The 17,832-nt window shown below is 36.7% G+C and overlaps 1 protein-coding gene across 5 annotated transcripts in view; it reads right to left on the minus strand.

The window, feature by feature from the left end:
- ABI3BP (ABI family member 3 binding protein) overlaps positions 1-17,832 on the minus strand; it is a 255,288-nt gene that overhangs the window by 184,804 nt on the left and 52,652 nt on the right. For all 5 annotated transcript variants that reach the window (XM_037058952.1, XM_037058953.1, XM_037058951.1 and 2 more), the window contains exon 2: positions 742-921. In XM_037058952.1, coding sequence (XP_036914847.1) covers positions 742-921 — 180 coding nt within the window. The remainder of the gene's footprint in view (positions 1-741; positions 922-17,832) is intronic.

The following is a 17,832-nucleotide window of genomic DNA, read 5'->3' on the forward strand; positions in this document are numbered from 1 at the left end:
GATTAAATAATAGAAGTTCATGGAAAGGCTCTCTAGCAATAATCCAAGCAGCAAAGCAAAATATAAATCTCAGACTATTCAGAAGCCTTTGAAAGCATTCATAAAAATGATCTCTTTTTTTTAGAAGTTATTCTTTAAAAGGTTTTTTCCAAGTAATTTTTCTGAACAAGATGAAGGTGCCCACATCCTCCAAATTACATTTTAATGTGATTAAAAACAATTTCAAAGAAATGTTAAACTTTATAAAACTTTAATACATATGAAAACTTTAATATTTTTGTCTGAAATACTATATATTTTTCTACATGTAGTCCATTTTCTTTTCTTTTTAAAGGTAGCCTCTCATGAAGAAATACCCAGAAAGCCACAGTTGTTATTTTCCACCAGAAGAAAGTGAAGACACTGGGAAAGGGGGATAATCCACATAGTTATATTACACAGATTTATACCAGGCCTTTCAGCTTATTTTCCCCCATGCAATTTAAGTTATGTGCTCGGGAATTGCAGGTCTAATGGCAATGAAGCTGATTATTTCTGTCATACATGCAGAATATGCACTACATATTTTTCATGTAAAGAACGGTGCTATGGATAAAACAGTTATGAAGAGGATTTGTAATTCTGGCATTTGATTTAGCTGAGGATGTGGAAGAAATGGTGCTTGCTTTCAAGATTCATGTATCATGTAACACCTATTATCTTTCATGTCTCCTTCCCAGGCCTGAGAGCCAAACATCTTACCAACTACAGCCTCGGTGTATTTCCCTTCCGAGGGAAGAGGGAAGTACTGGTTTGGTGATAAATTGCTGCCATATCCCAGGAGAAAACCTTCCAGTTTTACGTTCGGATTTGGACGCAGGAACTTCAAAAGGATAGAGTCACTTGTGGTATTGATGTGGACTTTCAGGTTTGGCCTTTTACCTAAAGATGGGAATGAAAAAAATAGGTGGTTGTTACTTTACTCCATTAGCATCCCAGGACGATTTCGGAGCAAAGGTTAGTTGCTACTAGGAAACATGTTCTCTACTTAGTTACTCAATTTCACAACACCCCTTCTTGAATAACCAAAATGCAGGTAATTTTGAGATCACAGCACATAGATTTTGTAACATATAAAGCAGTCTAGAGTACAAAGTAAAATTGTAGGGTTAAATATTGGGTAATTTGTCATTGAGCTGGTAGATGGGATTTAAGGCATTTTGGCTATCCTCAATTGGTCAAAAGCTTCATTTTATATGTATTGTTTGGGAATAGTGAAAAGATCTGTAATTGGTAAATGAAATTATTGCACTCTGAAAACCCTCAGCTTCTCTGTTGCTCTGTGGCTACACCTTGAAAGACCTAGTGATTAATACAGTTGGAAAAAGAAGGAAGTGGGAGGATTTTAGTTTAGGTTAACTGAGATGGTAGAATAGAGAATCTCAAAAAAGGAGAAGTGTCAAGGAGAAAAAGGATTAGTTCTATCTGGAGCTCACTGGGCCAATGAGACAAGTACAAGGAGACGTCCAACACTAAGTCAAATATCTAAGTGAGATGCTCAGGAATGCGGTAGAGATTCATCTGAGTGTCATTCATTTCTAAATGATCACTGGATGAATCTTCTCAGAAACACTGTACAGAGTGAGGACAGAAAACAATTAAATTTTTAAGGCTTTATTTTATTTTATTTTTATTTATTTTTTACTATGCAGGCAAAAGAGACAGATGACCACAATAACCAGAGGTCTTGACCAAGCAATGAGGAAAAAATATTATCCTTTATTTTGGAGGCAGAAGGAGCTGAGTTCAAATTCTGGCTCTGTCACATACTTATATTAGTGTGGTCTCTGGCTACTCACCGAACAGGCTGAGCCTTGGTTTCCCTTTCCTAATTCGTAAATTATGGATAATGGATAATCCATTATGGATAATATCTACTTTACCAGGACCTTTACAAGGATTGGCGTAAATGGCACCATCTCAAACCTGGCTCACAGCAGTTTCTCAATAATTGGTTACTTGATTAGGCCTATTTAAAACCCTTTAGCCACAATTCAGGAATCTAAAAGGTTTTGTTTGCTTAAATTAACAGCAAACTAATTTGGTAACAAAATTCAACCTGAACTGTTGTAAAGCCTCTTAGTGTTTCATAATCTCATTGAGTAATCGTATGACTATTCATACGTTTAACTGTAGAAATGTCAATGTGTTAAATTTATTGTCAAGGGCCCACTGAAGAGACTACTTAACGTGTGGTTGAGGCATCCTAGTACATTTCTAAAATCCAAAGATTTTCTGAAATAAAAACATACCAGGCTCAGAGCTTCAGATAAAAGATTGTGAACCTCAAATATTTTCTCTCTTATCTACAGGGATTTCACATTTAAAATATTTTACCTATTGGAAAGATTGCATTTACTAATTTAATAATTCATATTCTATTTCTCACTAATAAAAGACGTATATATACCAGTCAGCACTTCTGAACAGCGTGGGCTTCCCAAAGTTATCATACTAAAGTTATACTAGTCCAGTTAAAATCAGCCTGGACCATATCAGTACAGCTACATAAAAGGATTCCAACAGGACTCTGAAAAGATAAAAACAACTCCATCTTAGATACCTGGTTTGGGAACCGTTCTTACCTCAGCAGCCTGTAGTACTATTTCTAGACATGTGCAGAGTACTTTGTACTTTCCCAAGAACTTGATGTGATTTCTATGAATTTCTTGATTCTCAGATAGCTCTTCCTATATTTTTAGCAAAATCAAAACCCAGAGATATTGGTTGGCTTATCTGAAATCTGAGGAAAACATACCTAGTCCAGTTCATCTAGTCCAATCTTCTTGTAGCAGAAACAGCTAAATTGAAGGCAGACACACCTCTATCTGTGTCACACCTTGACTGCAAGTCAAGTTTTGACCTTGAGATCAGGGTCTAAACTAGATCTCAGGTTCTCACTAGGCTGGACTTCTCCTGTTTTTATTGAGAACTTTGTTATTACCCAACAGAGTACAGAGTGGCCAACACCCCAGACCATAACACAAGTTGACATTAATTTCTGATGTTTTGTTCAGTCTTCATTAGATTTTGATGAAATGATTTATACTTCAGATATAATGGATTTTGTGCAAGCCAATTTTTTCCTTCTTTGTTGTGAGCCTAAATTAACCTTAGAGTTACTCATCCTGCTCAACAGATACAACAAATATAAGTCAAGCACATATTCTGCTACTTTAGAAAGTCATCAGGTCTCACAATAAATCAAAACACAGTCAGCCTGTTTCCAACACCTTTTTTGGGAAGAAGAAAGTAAGGAATCTTAGCGCACGTGGGTTGCACGCTCATTTGACTAAAAGCCAAGAGAAACAGCACCATCACATTAGACCTTTGCTTGTAAATTTTCGCATGATATACCACACTATATACTCCCATTGGCAAGTGGAGAAGATGGCTACACCACGCAAGAGAAAGGCAGGCTGAAAACAGAATCGCTGACCCACAGAAATCGAAGTTGTTCTCATTTCCCCTGCACAGGCATTTTTATGACTCCAGCCTTTCTCTCTTTTCCTAATAATCTGTTCAACAAATACAGCAACATCATGTGACTTTTAAAATAATTGGCAGTTAGCTTCCCTACTTAATCCAAAGTTCCAATTCATACGGCTTTCTAGGGCTAAACTTTGAAAAGTCCTAAAAAGGAGAAACACACAAAGACAAACCTTATCTCAAAACAACAGCATCATCAACTTCATATTTTTAGACTATCATCCTAGTTCCTTATTTGGAACTAGACACTCAAATCCTTCATTATCTAGACATGCATTACTTCTCTTATAATTTTATAACATATCTTACTGTTTTGGACCAGTATAATTTTCTCACATTCTGCAGTGCACACTAGGCGTGGGCCCTGCAGCTGTGTGCACGTTGTCACCCAGGGTGGTCACCTCTGCCCTAGGTTTGCTGCTTTCCAGCCCATTCCCACCCACTTGTACTCCATTGACCCTTTCAGGGCTCAACAAAAAGGTCAGGCAATCTTTCTCTTTTGAGAATTTAGAGTACCATTACATTTTGTACTATTGGACCCTTTCTCCAATATTTTAGGGAATATCTGCATCCTATAATAATTTTTAATCTTTGATAAATTTATCTTCATTCTGAATAATTCTGGTTTAATGTTTTGAAACAGTACATCATGTAATGACAATTATCTTTCAAGAGTAGGAAGACCTCTGGTGAATGACTTACAGATTATAGCAAAATAGTACATGACAGAAGCTTAACTAGGAAAACATTTATAGGTAAAACAGCATATATGTCACCCAGAAAATCCACAGAAAAACAAAAATATTTATTTGTCCTATACAGTAAACAAAGCACATGCTAACCAAGAGTGAAACAAAATGAAGAATGAAAACATTTTGGGAAAGCAATTAGTATGGCTGAGAAGAAACGAGTGCCCATTGGCAAAGTGGAACAGTGGATCTCTGACAATTGCGTCTAGTCCTCTCTTCACAACACCCTAGGGTAAGTCTAAATATCTCAAAGGTTTGTTGAGACATTCTATAAGAAAAAAAATCTAAAAAAGAAAAAAAATCTTTCAAAACAAAGTTAGAATCAATCCCCTTTTAATTTTCAAAAATAAGTGCATGCCTTGTGGCATTAAAAACAGTGTGGAAGGTAGTGAGGTTAGCAAATCAGACAAAAGGTAGATCCCATGAGTTTATAAAATCCTCCGGATCAACCCGAGGATCCTGCTGTAGGCACAGGTGTTGAGCAGACAGGTGATGTTGACCCCAGAATCCTGAGTGGCTGCGGCAGTTTCAATAGAGCCGTGCCAAGACACACGGCACAAACGCCTGCTGAACTACCATGGACATTGGGTCCCAAGCTGTAAGAAAGGAATTACCATTACAGCCCTCTCAGAAGGAGCAATTCTTTGAGGTCTAGTCTCTCAGAAAGTTTTCTTATGTGTTTCAAAGTACTTCAGAATGTGTTCTAAATTATTGATAAAAAGTTGGTCAGGTTGATAAAATCACTTCAGGAAAAAACTGCAAAATGCTAATTCTCTCTTGTAAAAGTAAAAAATATCTATGAGTATAGCAGCAATAATCAACTTATATGCCTTCAATATTGTAAAATGCTAAGGAAAAATCAGAAATACTCTATATAGCAAGTTTGGGAATAAAACAGATCAGCATTAATTTTCATTAAGATAGTAAGTAAAACAATAGCTAATAATACTGATGTCAATAAAATAATAATAACTCAGGATTAAAAATGCAAACCTGATTCTTACCCATGGTATGTCTCTGTCAACCTCTATCTATAATGATACAACATCAAATTTTCTAAGATATCAAAATAATTAAATTAATCCCCATCCATTCAGATATGACACATGAAGCATAGATTTTTTAAATCTTTAAAGTAAATTTGATCAAACTTTTAAAATTTTGAATTTTATAAAAGCTAAGGAGAAAAAGAAGAGCCAATCTACAGATTGGGAGAAAATATTTGTAATACATATATCAACTAAAGAACTTGTATCCATAATATTTAAATTAATTCTTTCCACTCAGTAAGAAGACAAAACATTTAAGAAAAAATGGCAAAGGATTCAAATAGATTTTTTTTAACCAAAGGAGATATATGGTAGCCAGTAAGCAGATGAAAAGATGGTCCAACATCAAGGTCATCAGAAGTTTTGTGTAGGGGGTCAAATAGTAAATATTTTAGGCTTTGCAGGCTAGATGTTTTCTACTCCAACCACTGGACTCTGCCATTGTAGCACAAAAGCAACTATAGTCATTATATAAACACATGAAGGTGTCTGTGTTCCAATAAAATTGTACTAATTAACTAGGCAGCTGAATTTAGCTTAGCTACCAGGTCATAGTTTACAAACTCATGGTCAACACCATTAGTCCTCAAGGAAATGCAAGTTAAAACCATGATGATATACCACACACAAAAGAATAGCTAAAATTAAAAAGACCGTCAAGTATTAGGCAGGATTTGGAACATTTTGAATATGAATATTAAATGGTAAAACCACCATGGAAAATGTTGAATGGTTACCAAATAAACCCATCAATTTCATCCTAGGTATTTACCCAGGAGAAATAAAAGCATTAAGTTTATGCGAAACTTAAATGCAGATATTCAAAGGAGCACAAAACTGAAAACAACTCAAATGCCCATCAACAGTTGAATGAATAAACAAAATTATAACATCCATACAATGGGATATGACTTAGCAATAAAATAGAACAAGTTACTTATGCAATACAACATGGTTGACTCTCTGGTCTGGTATACCTTCATGGGCCATGACCTTCCTTATCTCTGTGACAAGCTTATACAGACTCTCCCTCTGATGGAAGGTTGTTCAAAACACCTTGCCATTACAGCATTGATGAGAAGTAGTTTTAATAGTGCCTGACATTATTATTCATCATTTGACAAATGGTACATCTATATAAAATCAGTAAGTCCTTTCAGGCACTGTTATGTTCCAAGAACTGATGACTCTAAGTTTCAAATGTATTCTATGTTCTTACACAATGGATTGCAAGCAGAAAACATTCCAATGCATTATGGACACAGCAGCTTATTAAGGAGCTATCCAGATCACACATTTGAAATTCATGTATTAAAAAGTAGGACAGTTACTGTCTGACAACATCATCAAAGGCTTCAAAAATCATAGTTGATAGTATAGGTTATATTTAATTGACCTATAATGCTAAGTTATACAAACCAAAATTTTAACACCGAACTTGGCAATAATTTAACATTTTCTTTAATTCTTAGACAATCAAAAAGGGATCATGAAACATAGGCTTGAAACTCAAACCTCTCCCTGTCCTGATACTATGATCCAAGGAAAGTGTTAGAAGGAGAAACAAAACCATACAGAATTTCAGCAATTTTCCTTTGACAGCCACAGAATCAAAGGAGTGGCCAAAGATAATTAGACAGGTATCTTCCATGTTCCTGATCCTTAAATGGAAATGTGTAGTCTGTAATCTCTAGCGCGACTTTTTGTACCAATAGCAACAACTTGAATATAATAGTAATATAATATAATAGTAAATATAATAGTAATATAATAGTAAATCTTCATAATCTTGAATATAATCTTGAATATAATCTTAAATCTTGAATATAATAGTAAATCTTCACTTATAGTAATATAAGTGAAGATTTTCCATAGCAGAAAAAGGGTGGAAACTGAGTTAAATATTTTAAAGAGAATGGAAATTAAATGTTGATATTAATTAAATGATGGTAAGCATAATAAAAACTACTTCCACCAGTGCTATAATGGCAAGACGTTTGAATAAACCCTCCATTGGGAAAAGAGTCTGTGCAAAGTAATGATGATGATGAGGAAAGTCTTGACTCGTTCGGTGGAAAAGACAGGTAGAAAGAATTAAATTGCTTTAGTGGTGGTGGTGGGTGTATGCAGAATTGTAATTAAAAGCACTCAGAATAATTACTAGATAAATCCTTTTTAAATTTCAGATTCTTATATTCCATCTTGTCAATCACATATACCTCATGGCACCCTCGCTCTCTGGATCTCCAGGCTGGAATTCTTTCTCAAAATCTCATAGCTTGTCTCGTACTCTCTTCCCAACTCCTTGGGAATGGGGTTTTGCCAACCCAAAAGGGAATTTCAGAGAGCTTGCAAAGAAGTAGTACGCAATAAGCATGGAGCAGCTACAACATCTTCCAGGAACAGGGATGCCACTAACAGGTCGCACAGTGCAAAACTCTAAATGGCACCACTCAAACCACCTTTCATTGATGGCTCTAGACAGCAGCCACATTGACAAAGACCGGGCAAAAATAACTGCTACTTACAAAAATGGATGATTGGATGGGATAACCAACCTGAAACTCTCTAATCTCTTCCAAAGCCCTCAAGCTCTCCCCACCCACTCCACCCTTGCTACTTCAGCACTTGATTTCTACCTGCCCTGCCTTCTGACTCCGCTATCCCTGGTAATGAGGGATGAGTGGTAGGAGGTCTGCTGTAAGGAGCATGGGAATTTGCTACAAACCTTTGAGCATTGTGCTCTCTAATTTACAAATGAAATTACTTCACCTAATATATACAACTCATATGATAAATCAAGGACCTAAATACAAACAATAAAGGAAAAGAGATTCTAGGCATTTGGAAAATGGTAAATTAAGAACACACATAATGTGATATACAGATGATGTATTATAGAATTGTACCCTTGAGATCTATATAAACGTATTAACTAATGTCAACCCCCCAAATTTAAGAAAATTAAAACTATATACCCACAAAAAAAGCACACAGATTTAGAGGTGAACAGAAGGTATCCCTACTTGTGTTTTTTAAGCACAAATCTGAAAACATAAGAAAAAATCCTGACTAAACTAATTTAGATATATACAAAGCAAGATTTTTATAAATCTAAAGAAAAATGGCATGTAAAAAAGAAGTACAGACAAAAATTGTGGTGGAAGTCCCATAAACCACATGAACCGTTTCCAGAGGCAGCATGGGGGCCTTTAAATAAACTCAGATCAGTGTTAGCAAAAAGCTCAGACTACCGTGGCCCATGATCTCTGTTCCAGCACAACAGAGCAGCATGTTCCCTCTCCCATGTCTGTGATGAGTCTGCCAGGTAGAGACCATACTCCCACATGCAACATGTGCTTAGAATTCAGGTAATAAAAAATCCTAGCTCACCTGGGGAGCTCCCCTCATAAAGCCACACCTGAACAATCCTGTGGAGCTATAACCCCAAGAATCAACTCAATTCTCATTAGGGTATTAGAGCCACCAAATACCCAGAGTACATTTGCTATTGAATTTAGGAAGAAATGCTATTTTGCCAAAAATCTAAGAGGAAAAATGTTTTCTTCCTAATGGGGCACTTTATATGTTTGTCCATCTGTTTGGATAAGTGAGTTCCATTTCAGCTAAAACAACCAGTTTCCACCTTGGTCAGAATTCCCAGTGCCCTGATTCCTCAGGCCAATACTTCACCGTCTGGTGACTTTGGATGACAGCATGAGACTGACTGAACTGCCAATGTTGACATTTTAGCACTACTTGGCAAGAGCAATAACTTCATTACCTACTTTGTGACTGCACCACAGCCAAGCAGGAAAATTACTTTCAACAGTCTACCTTCTGTGTCAACAGCCTGTCTTTCTTAAGGAGAAATCGCGTCCTGAGACATACACAGCTGTCACTTGCATATACTTCCTTGCTCTAATTCTTCCCACATTATTCTTTAAAGTCTGGAGCACACTGGGCTATTTCCAGGGGGCAGGGTGAGATAGACAACCACATATAATCAATGACCATAAGGAAAGAGGAGCAGTGATATGATTAACTTCAAATAACAAAATCTAAATAAACTCTGTATTTGTTTAGAAGAATTTTTATTTTTATTTATTGGCTTTTCATTTTGTTTATTTATTCACTGCTAGGTACTAACAATTAGTGATAGCAATTCAAATATGACCTAGCTGATCACAAAGATTTTGTATTCTGGTAGTAAATTAGGAGATGAGTAAGTCAACTATTTCAGTGCAGCAAGTTAGTGCAATTAGCACAACTTGGCTACAGTAACGGGCTCTGAACCTGGTAGAAAGGGTGGAAAGAGAAGAGACACAGAAAAAAGCGTCCCTTTAGTTTTGGTTAACTAGTCACAAAAATAGTTTTTATTCCACAAGGATATGCCAAAGGAAGGTAGGGAAGCAGATCTCAAAGACTGTTTTGTAATCTTCTTTTTGTACTGTTTTAGACAACTGGTATATTCTTAGTAATTATTGTTATTTTAATAAATGTAAAAGAAAAAGGAGAAGCTGAACAGGCTACGGGATTTAACAAACTCATTTCCCTTCTTTTTGTTTTTTCTCTGCTTGATTTTCATAAAAATCCTGGGGTTTATTGGCTTACGTTCTTTTGCTGTTTAAGGGAAGGTGTGGTGGCAACAGGTGCTCCTTGTGAGAGATGGAATAGCATCCACAGCAGGGTTCTTAAAGAGTGGGTTCCCCAGACAGAACATCAGCATCACCAGGAAAATCGCTGTAGTTACGAATTCTCAGACCCCACTCCAAACCTCTTGAGTCAGAAAGATCACGGGGCAGCAATCTGGATTCTAACAAGCTGTTTGGGTAATTCTGATATATACCCAAGTTTGAGTAACATTACTCTGTGCAAATTCAGTGTATCAAAAATAAAACTAGTGGGCCCAATATCTTTTAAAAGAGATTTACAGATACACAATACAATATAGGAAAAAAAGGACTTCACCTACAATACTGTTAGATTTTCTATCATGAGAATATTATATTTGTTTTGGTCTGGGAACAAATTCTGTGAATCAGGGTTTTCTAGAATTATAATTTCTGGAGACACAAAGTAAAATGTTATAAACGTTTGGAAAATTCCTCTGACTTCTAGCACCAGTTGCGTGTGTTTAAACTTAACCAAAATTTTAGACTTAGAAGAGGAGTTAACATCTTATTATAAAAAACCTTAAACACACAGAAGAGTTGAAACAATGGTGCACATCCATAGAGGTGCCACCGAGTCGACCATTAACACCTTACTATTCTTTTTTGTCACATGTTTATCTATCTCTCTACGGCTCTATCCGCCCATGAAAAAAATTATTTTTAAATACATGTCAAAGTAGGTTGCACTGTAGTGTTCTTCACTTCCAAACATTCAGCATGGATATCATTAACTAGAGTTAAGTATTTATATTTTTCTTTTGAAATAAAATTTATATATAATACATAAATCTTAACTACATATTACTTTTTTTTCCAAATGCCATATATCAATGAACCCAAAACTCCACAAATATTTAGAAAATATTATCAATCTGGAAAGTTTTCTCATGCCTCTTCTCAGTCCATTCCCACCCCATCCTCTCAGAACAACTATTCTGATTTTTACTAAATTAATTTTACCTGTTCTAGACTTTAATTAAATAGAATCATATAATATGTGTTCTTTTATATAAGGCTTCTTGCATTCAACATAATGTTTTGGAGATGTATCAATTTCATTGTGTGAACAAGTAGTTTTTGTTGTTATTTTTACTGCATAGTATTTGGACAATTATCATTTACTAATTTTTTAATGCTGATTATATTTTAATTAAATTTTCTCTGAGTACAGGGGAGAATTTATATATATATTCCAGATATTTATTTATGTTATGCTATTTACCAGGCAAACAAAACTATAAACTCTTCTATTTATAATAAATGTTGAATTATAAGACAAATGAATGTTTAATAGTAAATACAGACAAAACTATATAATGAATTTATCTTTACTGGAAGTATTAGTCACTGATACTCAAAGTATCTGATATCTTTCCCTCTCCCTCCCCTGCTAATGGAATACCAGGCACAAGTGAATCTATTTGACAGCAAAGTGTGAGACTGACTTTCTTATCTAAGAGTCATTTTCACTAAAGAGAAAGTGAAAATGCTAAGGCTAAGTTTAAACATGTGTCATAAAAAAAATAATTACTCGTCCTGACAATCTCAAAACAATCAGGTAACAGAAACCAGAAAAGCTGTCATTCTGATTAATATCACTCTATGTGGTCAATTTCCCAAATGGACCAATACTCCTTTTTCTTTTCTTCTCTCAATAACACTAGTCTGAGTACACAGTAAATTCCATTGACCAAGCAAAAGTCAAATGGAATCAAAGTGCTTCTTTACAGGAAAAAGCAGAAAATGCACAATTTTCACCAGTACTAGAAGAAATACTACACATACAAGATTAACTGTTCCTATTGTGAAAACATTGCTTCAGGGAGCAAATTGGAAATACTCTTGATAAAAATAAAATTTTGCCATCTTGTAAAAAACTGTCAACCAGTTACAAAACTTTCTTAAATAAATCTGGCTTTTATTTATTTACTTCTTTTGCAAAATCGCACAAATAAAAACATGACATGGAGCTGAAACAATGCTTGTATCCACCATCGGTGTTTAGACATTTGTAATGTTCATAAGTTGTTTGTAATTTTAGTTAGTAAATATTCAGTGTTGATGGTACGCAGCCACTTAATTTGAGCTTTCACAGCATCAAAAAGCCTTGGAGGAAAATGACTAACCCACCCTGAGCATGTGATCACGTGGACTTGGGTACTAAGGCAGAGTGGACCATGAGACCTGGGAAGCTGTAGGAAGGGCCACATGCTAGCAATCCCATAGTGGGGCATCCCATCTTAATGTGTTGTGGAAGAAACACAGGGGTCCTGGCATCAGCTGGGCCTTTCACTGGGTTTGGCCTAGGTCACCTGTCCTCTCTAAGGCTCATTTTCCTCCTCTGTACAATGAATCGGAGAGTCCCAACACATCCTCAATCTCACGTTTAAGAATATCGCCAACACTTCATCTAGACAAAACACCATCTTCTTATAAAAATGCAGGAAAATAAATCAGAAAGTAAATTTGTTTCTAGAAACACTATCCTAGTAATTTCCAGATAATATTTATTTTTCACAGAAATCCCAAATTGTACCTCAAATGTGAAAAAGAGGACAAATATTTTCATAGGGATATGGAAAGAATGTGACTCTCACATTGCCTACTAATCTGACATTATGAAAATTTCCCAATCTGTGTGGTAGATGTGATTCAAGCTTACTAGCTCCTTAAAAGAAATTTTGTAACATTTATAAAATGTTAGCAAAATCTAACTAAAAAAACTATTTGGGGCAAAATATCTTCTTGACTTAAAATTGCAGAAGGATGTATTCCTCATAACTCTTTTTCATGTGACAAAGGTTTTTTTTCCCCCCTTTTTCTTATATTTAGAACTTAGGAAATGTGATGAATTGCCTCCACTCCATTCCAAATTTCAAACTAGAAAATGAAGAAACAAGATTGTCTTGTGAGTATTCCAAGTACTATTCATGGGAAACTGTGCCTCAGACACCGAAAATGTGTGTATCTCTATTTCCACTGGTCACACCTTTCCCCAGTGTGAAGGGAAATCCATTTAAGTTGTAAAAGAAGCAGAGAAAGAGAGGGCAGAAGAGGTAACAAGGGACCAAAGTTAAAGTTGAGGAAGTAAACTGTGAGGTGACAGAAGCTATCATAAAACTGAGAAAAAAGATAAAGTGTACAGGACAAGACAGCTTATTGGCAGCAAGAAGTAGACACAAGGGAACACTAGGGTAAAAATCCAAGGTTCCACTGCTGAGGTGGCTAGACCGTCCATAGCACCACAACAGCTGTGACCTGATTAGGTGACAAATATTAAGGATGGGTAAGAATTAGTCAGCCAAAGTGTCAATTCACATATGGAGTGAGGACATAGGGCGGGAACAGCATTCCCAGACAGCTGGAATAGCATGGGCAACAGCGCTGAGGGAAGGAGTAATTGCTGCACTTAGAGACCCCAAAAAAGGTTGGTGTGGCAGGGCTGCAACAGGGTACAGGGTGAGCAGTGAAGCCTTAGAAGACTGAAGGGGCCCCTGTAGACCACATTAAAAGATCTATCATTGTGTTACCCTGGCTGGTGTAGCTCAGTGGATTGAGCACAGGCCTACGAACCAGACGATTGCGGTTCAATTCCCAGTCAGGGCACATGCCCGGGTTGCTGGCCAGTTCCCCGCAGGGGACACACCAGAGGCAACCATACATTGATATTTCTCTCTCTCTCTCTCCTTCCCTTACCCTCCAAAGATAAATAAATAAAAAAATAAAAGATCTATCGTTGTGTTAAAAGCAAACCTAACTTATTTTCTGTGCTAAGCTACACACACACACACACACACACACACACACACATGAACTTCTGAGAAATGAATAATAACACAGTTTACATTTTCTACAGTTATGAAGTATATCTGCATGGTAGGAATCTTGCCTCATGTGCCCTCGGCAATAAGCAGCTCAAGTGAAATGCTGAGAATCAAGATTTGATTTGAGTAGGAAAAAAAACTGTTTTAAAAAGAAAATAAACAAGCACCAAAGATATTTCACAATGAAATTCCAACAATACAGCTCCTCCTGCAAACATCATGTGCTATTAAAATTATTTGTTATTGTAAGTCAGCCAGCTTTATTTGTCAAACAAGCAAATAAAGGCTTACTCCTCTTTTTAAAAAATTGTTATTAATTTCATTCTTTAGCCAAAAACTGAAAGAAAATAAAGCAATTGACTCTATTAACAAGGACAGCTGAGAATTATGTTGTTTATATCTCACCGTAATTCTGTCTCCCCCAGATTACTCCTTTCATGCCCCATTTAGCACATTGTCATCTCCCTTTCTACCCATCCCAGTAACAATCCACACATTGACTTTTTAACTTACAATTACACAAATAATACACATTTATTTTACTAACAAAATTTAAGAGTTACAAAGATGAAGTTTGTTTTTAAAAATACCTGTTACCTAATATGCAGAGAGAGCTTCTATACAGATCTTTTATACATCCTTTCAGATCTTTTTGGATTATGATCTATATCACAGCTTACAAAAATAGGACTATATTCTAAATACTATCTCATAACCTGCACTTTCTTTAATATAAACATGTCTCTGTATCCTCACTTTTAGTTTAAGCCTAGATTTCCATCACATTTGAGAGCTGTCATATGGAATCTAAATGGCAACTGTGGAAACTCATCGTACTGTTTGTGAGATTGTGAGATTTGGGCTATGGGGGTGCTCATGTTTCCATGTCTTAAACAGGGAATTTTGTGTCTGATAGGAACTAATGCTAAGATAAACAAATGAGTCTCCTGAAAGAAAATGTTATTACATTGGAAACTATACAGACTTGTAAGAGTTATTACTCAATACATTCAATAAACTCAACAAAGAAGAGTAAGTAAGCTGCAGCTACAGTAATTCAGAGGAATATAACTAATTAGGAATGGATGGGTCAAAACTATTGTCATAGAAGTGGCATCTGAGCTGGGTCTTGAATGTCAAAAAGGACTTGTTCTGAGCAGCAGGAAGGGACTTCAGACTGAGGAAAAGTAAAGGTGAGTGTTTGGGTGCTGATGTCTGTGATAACCCATTCTACAAGACATCATATTAATATCTCCTGCTGTTCAAAACAGTCTTTCCGTCCACTCTCTAACTGAAAATTAATTATCAGATGATAAACATCTGATGCCATTTCATATTGTTCCCATATAGAAACCATTCATCTGAGTAAGGAGTCCAAACATCTAAAAACAAATAATATACTTAATTTCTGTGGTGGCCACCCTTTTCAAGGCATCTCACAGAAATAATTCACAGAAACACGATGTCCAGTTTTGTGGAGTTGGAACCCTGTGGCCAAGGCCATGATGCCAAGTCCAGCATACTAAAGTCTATCCAGTGAGGATGAAGAGCTGCCCCTCAGTCCTGTGCAATGAGCAATGACTAATTCTTCAATTTACCTACTGTAATAACTGTTCATGGGAGATCAGGAAAAAATGAACTATGTTTTCTCATACTAGCATTAGACCAGTTGCAATGGTTTTGGTGATTCTAGAAATATCTGAGACGAGTGTAGTACAGATTGGAGAATTCTATGTGTTAGACGTTAGTTTAAGTTTCCATCTCCATGACGTCACTATAGCATTTAACACCTTTGAACACCTAACGCATGTGCTTTCACATGTGGACCCCTGAGTGTACGACCTGCCCCCACCCAGGTTGGTTTTACTCTCTGACACAATGGTATCCTGCCTGGATCTCATGTTTTGAGAACACTTCTCTATATTCCCCCCTTACTTTTTCTTCCTCTTCTGGCTCTCATAACTTCGTAGTTCATTAATGCTCAGTCTTTTGCTTCTGGTGAATTCTTTTACACTCTAGTCTTCACTAATAACTTAGCTACTAACCACTAACTAACTTGACTTATTTTGAAACCTGCACCTCTATGTATGAATACTCATTCAGATTTAGTTCTCCAGGCTTCTCCAGCCACTGCCACTGCCACTGATGAGACCAAAACCCAACCATCACAATCTTCCTCAAAAACCCATTTGCTTCTCTTCCTTTCTTTTCTTCTGCCAGAGTCCTAGGCACCCAAACCACCCCTGAGGAGTCATCGTTCATGCCTGACCATAAAACTGGCATCAAACAAAAAAATCCAAATGCTAAATGTGAGGAAAAAGTGACTTTCTCTCTTTTCCTTCTCTCTTCTTAACCTTGCCCACTTCGGTGAAGGTCATTTCAGAGCCAAATAATTTTTTTATAACTGAAGATTCTCTTAAGGACAAACTACATATAGATTATGGTTTGATATCAACTAAATTATGTGAAATTGGTTGTAAATGAATCAGTTACCCAGCAATTCCTATTTTACCCTCTTTCCTAGTCCTTTTCAAAAAAACACTGCTTAATATTTCTAATTCACCCCTTTTGTGTATTATCAAATGAAATCTTAGCTCTTCCTATTGGTATTCTGGTTTCTGAGGAGAAGAGGCATAATTATCTCTAGTCTAGAAGTAATTCCCTTAAGTTTTGGTAGAACATTCCACTCCTCCAGTTCAATTTACCTTTAAAAATGATTTTAGAGAGCAGCTCATGTACAGGAGTTCTCTCAGACATTGGGGCTCTGAAGACAAAATCATCTCAACCTTGACTTGTTAGCAGTCTAGATAATTTTGCATACTATCTGTCCGTTTGTTGGCAGTGAGAATGGCACCATGTGTTAGAACAGTAGGGTCAGAACAGACCTCAGTTCAGTAGCCTTGGTACTTGAATTCGGAGCCAAGACTCAAACTATAAGAGAAATTTTATATAGAAAGTCACAGAGGTAGAAGAAGTGAGTTGTAGAAGAAATGGGCTCAGGAAACAAGCTGCAGGGTGGGGGGAAAGAGAGAGAGAGAGAAGGAAAACTTGCCTGGGGGAAAGTGGGTGGGGAAAGGCATCAGTGTGCCTTCTAGAGACAGCTGCACTGGGCCCTCCCTCTTGAGTGTATTTATCTGGAGGTCTCAGGGGAAAGATCCCAATAGAAAATTTACTAGCTTTCCAAGTGTGTCCTTTCAGGATCATGGTTTCTACTGAGGCCTAGGTGTATTTGATTAGGTCAGAACTTCATTGTCCTGGGAGCTTAATGTTAAAGGATGTTCTCTGGCCCTCTTCTTTGTTCCCCCTCTAAGAGAATCTAACCTGCACAGCTAGCAATATGTCAGGGGAAGAAAGGTCACCAGGAGGCTTCCAAACTTCAAGACCAGTGATATGAAATGTCAGAAGTGGGTCTGAACCACGTGACCTGAGATACGCTAAGGGAGGAAAGTTATCCTGGGTGGGAGGTCCCTGTTTTCCCTAGTCACCCAGGGCTATCAGCTCTGTTGACCTTCTGTGGCCGGCCCATCATACTCGCTCTGCTCATATCTTTCTTACTGTCTACCTCACTTTTACTTTTGTAAAATTTCACTTAGTTCCCTTGAACTTGCTTTTTTTCTTCTCTCTCTGTCTTTTCATATTTAACTTCTGAAATCTCATCCTGCATCCTCTTGATATCATCTGTGATTTTTTCTTCATTCTTCAATTATAGTTCTCCCAAACCCCAGGTAGGATGGCTTCATTTCCTTCTGGGGGATTGGGCCATGGGTCTTCTCGCCCTGATAATACCTACAACTTAGCCTAAAAAGACCATCAATCTCACTCTTTTTTAAATTCTATTTTATTGATTATGCTATTACACTTGTCCCAAATTTTCCCCTTTACTCTCTCTGATGAGCACCCCCCACCTTCTCAAGCAAACGTCTCACACTGTTCATGTTCATGGGTCATATGTACAAGTTCTTTGGTTGCTGCATTTCCTACAGTGTACTTAACAACCCCATGGCTG

This window comes from Sturnira hondurensis, unplaced genomic scaffold (genome assembly GCF_014824575.4).
Source record: "Sturnira hondurensis isolate 20B ecotype Veracruz unplaced genomic scaffold, ASM1482457v3 Scaffold0010428, whole genome shotgun sequence".
Taxonomy (NCBI): domain Eukaryota; kingdom Metazoa; phylum Chordata; class Mammalia; order Chiroptera; family Phyllostomidae; genus Sturnira; species Sturnira hondurensis.